The 7003-nt window shown below is 70.6% G+C and overlaps 1 protein-coding gene across 1 annotated transcript; it reads left to right on the top strand.

Moving 5' to 3' along the window:
• The first annotated feature begins 310 nt into the window (after positions 1-310).
• Positions 311-6495, top strand: ANKRD35 (ankyrin repeat domain 35). Its single transcript, XM_068414370.1, has 13 exons — positions 311-349; positions 1385-1515; positions 1603-1691; positions 1944-2008; positions 2390-2447; positions 2540-2610; positions 2690-2796; positions 3393-3556; positions 3656-4558; positions 4697-5403; positions 6030-6119; positions 6197-6262; positions 6391-6495. Exons 1-13 carry the CDS (start codon positions 311-313, stop codon positions 6493-6495), a joined length of 2595 nt encoding a protein of 864 aa, XP_068270471.1.
• Positions 6496-7003: the final 508 nt, after the last annotated feature.

The raw sequence follows: 7003 nt of genomic DNA, 5'->3' as shown, positions 1-7003 counted from the left end.
CCGAGCGTGTCCGTTCTCAGCAGGCACGGTGCCCGACGCCAGGGTGTTGGGCGCCCATGGCTGGGGTGCCTGGAGGGGGGGGGCGGTGGGGACGCTTCTCCCGGCTCTCATGGGGAAGATGGCGAGCGGGAGGTCCCCGGGGAGGTGACGGGACAAGCCCGGGCCGGGCGCGAGCCACCCCGGGGCGTGGGGAGGCGACGGGGCGAGGACGCGCACCCCGGGCGCCCGCACCCACACGCCGCCGACACCCGCTCGCGGCACCCGCGCCCCCGGCCCGGCGGGTGGGGGGTCCCGGGGGGTCCCCGGCGCCATGAAGCGGATGTTCTCCTGCTCCAGCTCGCAGGTGGCGGTGAGTCCAGACCCCCCCACCCTCCCCCAGCCTGTCCCAGCGTTGGGGACCCCCGTGGGTGGGGGTAACACCCGGCCCCGGTGCCCTGCAGGCACCCATGGGTGCTGCCGCGGTGGGGCTGGGGGGGCTGCGGGCACATTTGGGGTGAGGGGGGGCTGCGGCCCCACTGCTGCGGGGCTCAGCGCCGGTCCTGGCCCCAATCCCAGTTCTGGTGCCAGTTGCAATCCCAGTCCCAGCCCCAATCCCAGCTCCGATGCTGGACCCGGTGCCGGCTGTAATCCCAACCCCAATCCCAGCCCCGGTACCGGCTGCAATCCCAATCCCAATCCCAATCCCTGCTTCGGTGCCGGCTGTAATCCCAACTCCAATCCCAGCCCCGGTACTGGCTGCAATCCCAGTCCCAGCCCCAATCCCAGCCCTGGTACCAGTTCCAATCCCAATCCCAGCCCCAATTCCAACCCCAATCCCAGCCCCGGTACCGACTGCAATCCCAGTCCCAGCCCCAATCCCAGCCCTGGTACCAGTTCCAACCCCAATCCCAGCCCCGGTACTGGCTGCAATCCCAATCCCAATCCCAATCCCTGCTTCGGTGCCGGCTGCAATCCCAACCCCAATCCCATCCCCAAACCCCAGTGCCCGGCCCCAGAGCTCGCCCCCAGACCTGGTCCCAATGCCCAGCGCGGTCCCCGCTCCTGGTGCCTCCCCATGCCCAGCACCGCGGTGGAGCCCGGCGCGGCGCGGCAGCACCCCGACAAACCAGCCAGGCCGGCGCAGGCAGGGACACGCTCGCCTGCCTCACCCCCGCCTTGCGCCCGGCGCCCGGGGCCGGTCCCCAGCGCCCCGTCCCTGCTGGAGCACCCCAACGAGTGGGGAATCTGAGGCACGGCTCCGCGGGCGGCACATCCCGAAAGAGGGGTCAGCCCCTGCCGCAGCCCCCCTGCCTGGGCAAGCCGTGCCTCAGTTTCCCCCCGGCGGGGCAGGGCGAGGGGTCCAGCCCCCGCAGCCCCCCCGGAGCCGCTCGCCGCCCCCCCCCAGGTCGAGAGCTGGAACAAGCAGGACCAGAAGCTGCTGGAGGCGGTGGAGCGGGGGGACGTGGGCAGGGTGGCCGCCCTCGCCGCCCGCAAAGCCGCCCGGCCCGCCAAGCTCAACGCCGCGGGGCAATCCGCGTACGTCACCCTGGGGGGGGGGACACGGGGGTCCCCGTGGCTACGGGGGGGGGACGTCGGTCGCAGCCGCCTCTCGCCCTCCTCCAGCTTCCACCTGGCCGCCTCCAAGGGCCTCACCGAGTGCCTGACGCTGCTGCTGGCCCACGGGGCCCCCGCCAATGAGAAGAACGATGACGGTAAGTGGGGGACACGCGTGGGGTGGGGGACACCCGTGGGGACACCCCCTGGCATGGCGGGGGGGGCACAGCCACAGGGTCCGGTCCCCGCGTCTCCTCCGGGTGACGGCGAAGGGCTGCGCGTACCCCAGCCCCGAGCCCCTGGGGTGGGCTGTCCCCAAGGCGAGATGCCCCCTGGGGGGGGGGTTCCCCGCTGGTCTTGTCCCCCGTGTCCCCCGAGGCTGCTGGTGCCAGCCCGCGGGTCCCTCGCAGGCAGCACCGCGCTGCACCTGGCCACCATCGCCTGCCAGCCCCAGTGCGTCAAGGTGCTGCTGCAGGTACGAGCTGGGACCGGGGACGGGGACAGGGGTGGGGACAGGGACAGGGGTGGGGATGGAGCTGGGATGGAGACAGGGACAAAGACGGGGACAAGGACAGGGGTGGGGATGGTGATGGAGATGCAGAGAGGGATGAGAATAGAGGTAGGGATGGGGACAAAGATGGGGACAAGGACAGGGGTGGGGACAGAGATGCTGAGAGGGATGAGGATGGAGCTGGGATGGAGCTGGGGATGGAGACAGGGACAAAAATGGGGACAAGGACACGGGTGGGGACAGGGGTGGAGAAATGGATGAGGATGAGGATGGGAGCAAAGCTGGGCAGGACGCCGGGTCCCGTCCCCACCTTGGGGAGGGTCCCTGCCCGCTGTCCCCCCCCAGCACGGTGCCAACGAGAGCCACGTGGACGGGCAGAACCGAACCCCCCTGCACTGGGCTGGTGAGTGCCGGGGTCCCCAAACCGGGCTGGGACGGGGCGGGGGGGTGGCACCGAAGGCCCTTTGGGGGGACCCGTCTGACACCCCCCCGCAGCCTCCTCGGGCTGCGCCTCCAGCGTGCTGCTGCTCTGCGACCACGAGGCCCTCCTGGACGTCACCGATGCCGTGAGTGGGGACGTGGGGGGTGGCAGGGGGTGGCAGGGGGGTGGCAGGGGCTCACGGGTGCCCCGTGTCCCCCCCCCAGCACGGGCAGACCCCCCTGATGCTGGCGGCGCGGGGGAACCACGCTGCCATCTGCGCCCAGCTCCTGCAGCGCGGGGCCGACCCCCACCTGGCTGACAGGGACAAGAAGTGAGTGGCTGCGGGGACAGGGGGACACTGGGGGACATTTGGGGGTGACGGGGAGGGAGGGGGGGGTCTCTGCTCTGTCCCCCCCCCACCATGCCCAGGGCGATGGCTCTGCTCCATGGGGACCCTGGGGATGCCCAGTGCAAAGGCAGCTCCGGTGCTGTCCCCTGTCCCCAAGGGACTCAGTGACTGTGTCACTGTGCCACCATGCCACCGTGCCATCATGCCACTGTGCCACTATGCCACTATATCATTGTGCCACTGTGCCACTATGCCATGCCATTGTGCCACCATGCCATCATGCACCATGCTGTAGTGCCACCATGCTACTGTGCCACTGTGCCACCATGCTACCGTGTCACAGTGCCATCATGCCACCATGTCACGGTGCCATTGTGCCACCATGCCACTGTACCATCTTGCCACTGTGCCACCATGCCATCGTGCCACTATATCATTGTGCCACTGTACCATCTTGCCACTGTGCCACCATGCCATCATGCCACTGTGCCACTATATCATTGTGCCACTGTGCCACCGTGCACCCTGCCACTGTGCCACCATGCTAGTGTGCCACCATGCCAGTGTGCCACCCGCAGGACCGCCCTGATGCTGGCCTGCGAGCACGGCAGCGTGGAGTCGGCCGAGCTGCTGCTGGCCCACGGGGCGGCCGTGGGGGACGAGGACCGCCGGCGCTACGTGGCACAGACCCCCAGCCGCGCGCTGCGGCGGCTCCTGCGCGGTGCCCGGGGCAAGGGCAGAGGTGAGCCTCCCCCCACCCGCCGTCACCCACCCGGCCTCTTCCGCTGCTCATTTAGGGGAAAAAAGGGACAATGGGGATTGTTTCTTTTCCTCCTGGCAGAGAACGGTGCCAGCTGTGCCGGGGACACCGCGCCACAGGTGGGCAGCCCAGGAGAGGGGACCTCGGGCAGCGACAGCGAGGAGGAGGAGGAGGAGGAGGATGAAGAGCAGCGGGACGGGTGCGATGCCAGGCGGCTGCGGGAGCGGCTGGCGAGGAAGACGCAGGAGTGCCAACGGCTGGCGGCCACCGCCGATGGCATCCGGCAGCGGGTGCGGGAGCTGGCGCGGCTCCTGCCCTGCCGCGAGGCCGGGGACGGGATGGAGGAGGAGGATGGGGTGGAGGATGAGGACGGCGCCTGCCTGGCGCTGCTGGCCCAGCACGTGGGCGAGCTGAGGAGGAGGATGGTGGCGGAGGAGGAGGCGGATGGAGGACGCGGAGCCGCGGCACAGCTCGACGGTGCCGATGGCGGAGCGCCGGCGCTGGCGCCGTTCCTGGCGTGGCTGGGGGCCGAGTGTGCCGAGCTGCGGGCGGCCAAGGCCAGCGCCTGCGCCCGGGCCCAGGGGCTGCGGCGGGAGGTGGAGGAGGCTCTGCGGGGCAAACTGCACTACGAGGTGGTGCCGGCCGGCGCCGTGCGGCGGAGCCTGGCGGCGTGGGAGAAGCTGGCGGTGGGGCTGGAGCGGGCGCTGGGCCGCGCCGACGACACCCACGCCAAGGCGCTCCGGGGGTCCCGCGTCCTCCTGGAACAGCTCCGGCGGGAGCCGCTCGCCGCGATGGCACCTGGTCCGTGCCCGGTGCCCGGCACCGCGGCGGCGGCGGGTGGCAAGAGCGGCGAGGAGGGTGGAGGAGGGTTGGAGAAGGAAATGCTGGAGCTGAAGGAGAGCAACGGGGTGCTGCTGGGGGAGCTGGCGCGGCTGGGCCGCGAGCGGGAGCGGCTGCAGGAGGAGCTGCGGCGGCTGCGGGGGCACCACGGTGGCGCCCAACCGGCGACCGGGGGTCCCGGTGCGGAGGGTCCCGGTGTGGAGGGTCCCGGTGTGGAGGGTCCTGGCACGGAGGGTCCTGGTGTGGAGGGTCCCGGTGTGGCCGCCCTGGCCCGAGCGCTGGCGGCCGAGCGGGACGAGGCGGCGAGGCTGCGGCAGAGGCTGGCGGGGCAGCGGCGGGAGCTGGCGGCACTGCGGGACGGCGTGGGCGAGCGGGCGCGGGAGGCGGCCGGCGACGGTGCCGGCGTCCTGCGGGAGCTGCACCGTAAGCTGGACGGGCTGGTGAGGGCCCAGCACGAGGCCTTGCAGCTGGTGGCGGAGATGGAGGGCGATGATGAGGCAGGGCTACTGGGCGAGCTGGAGGGTGCGCTGGGCGAACTGGTGGAGGAGCTGGGGACGGCGGCGGGTCCCCGGGTGCCGCGGCTGGTGGAGTGGATCGTTGGCACCGTGGCCACCCTGCGCGGCCGGGAGATGCCCCAGGAGATGCCCCAGGAGCCGCCCCGGGAGCCACCCTACGAGCCACACCAGGAGCCACCCCGGGAGCCACCCCAGGAGCCACCCCAGGAGCCACCCCTGGAGCCACCCCGGGAGCCACCCCAGGAGCCACCCCAGGAGCCACCCCGGGAGCCGCCGGGGGTCGAGGCCGGGCGCTGGCGGGCGGCGGTGGCCGAGGCGAAGCGGGCGAAGGAGGCGGCGGAGGCGCGGGCGGCCGAGCGGGAGCGGGAGGCGCGGGAGCTGCGGGAGAAGGTGGAGGGGCTGGAGCGGAGCCTGGGCAACCTGCGGGCGCGGGCGGGCGAGCTGTGCAGGGCCTGCCGGGACAAGGAGGGCAAGGTGAGGGCGGCTGGTGGGGACAGGGGACACGGGCCCCTTCCCATCGCCATCCCCATCACCGTCCCCTTCCCGTTGACACCCTCTTCCCATAGCTGTCCCCATCACCATCCCCTTCCATATCTGTCCCCATCACTGTCCCCTTCCCATCATGGTCCCCATCACCGTCCTCTTCCCATTGCTGTCCCCATGGGTGTCCCCATGGCTGTCACCGTTGCTGTGCCCATCGCCATCTCCTTCCCATCACTGTCCCCATCGCTGTCCCCATCACCATCCCCTTCCCATCACTGTCCCCATCACTGTCCCCTTCCCATCCTCATCCCTCTCTCATATCAGTCCCCACCACTGTCCCCATCACTGTCCCCTTCCCATCGCTGTCCCCATCACCGTCCCCCTCCCATACCCCCCCCATTGCCCACCACCCCTTGCCCCTGCCCCAGCATTTCACCAGCCCAACGCCCCGGGGGAGCCGGGTTTGGGGGGCCGGGGGCTGCCTGGGGACCCCTTGGGCAACCGGGAGCTTCTTCCCCGCCCTGAGGCCACGTCCCAGCCGAATCGGGGGGGGGGAGCAGGTGGGACCCGACGGGACAACCCCGCGGTGTGACCCCACACCCCGACTTTGTCCCCAGATGAAGAAGCTGCTGGCGGAGACGGAGAAGCTCTCGGCGGAGGTGCTGGGGCTCCGCGGGCAGAGCGCCCGGCTCCAGCTCCAGCTGGAGGTGGGTGCCAGCACCCCGTGTCACCCCCTGTCACCCACTGTCACCCCGTCACCCTCCCCACCTCTGCTCCTCCCCAGGTCCAGCAGAAGAACCACCGGGACATCGTGGCCGTCTATAGGACCCACCTGCTCAACGCTGCCCAGGTGGGACCCCCCCATCCCCCTCGCTTTGGGGTGACATGGGGTGGGGGGACATATTTTAGGTTCCCAAATACAAATTCGGAACCCGGCACCGAATTCAGGTCCCCCCAGCAAAGCTCTTGTCCCCGCAGGGGTTCATGGACGAGGGGGTCCACGCCGTGCTGCTGCGCATCCTGCGGACGGAGGGCTGTGGGGCAGGATTGGGGCCGCTCCCCTCGCCCCCCCCCAGCCATTAAACTGGACAAGCCGCGTGTCCCCAGCCCGTGTCCCCGTCTGCACCCGGGTGCGGGGTGGGTTCGGGGTGGGGGGTACCAGCTGCCCCATCGGGGAACCCAGGGGGCTGGTTTGGGGTTGGTGGGAGGTGGGGGGTGACACCCCAGGAGGGCTCACAGCACCCGCCGTGGGTCCTGGGCCAGGACCAGGGAGTGGTGCTGGTGCAGGGCAGGACTGGTCCCCATACAACTCCAGCCCCGTATGGGACCAGCCCCGTGAAGGACCAGCCCCGTAGAGCATCAGTTCTGTAGAGCATCAAGTCTATACAGGACCAGCCCCATACAGGACCAGCCCCATACGGGACCAGCCCCATACGGGACCAGCCCCATACAGGACTAGTGGCATATAGGACCAGCCCAATATGGGACCAGCCCCATACAGAGTCAGCTCCATATAGCCCCAGCCCTATATAGCCCCATAGAGCCCCAGCCCCATACAGCACAGGGTCCCGTACAGCCCTGTACAGCTCCA

This window comes from Nyctibius grandis, chromosome 17, assembly GCF_013368605.1.
Source record: "Nyctibius grandis isolate bNycGra1 chromosome 17, bNycGra1.pri, whole genome shotgun sequence".
Classification (NCBI taxonomy): Eukaryota; Metazoa; Chordata; class Aves; order Nyctibiiformes; family Nyctibiidae; genus Nyctibius; species Nyctibius grandis.
This window is presented reverse-complemented; position numbering and strand designations above follow the sequence as displayed.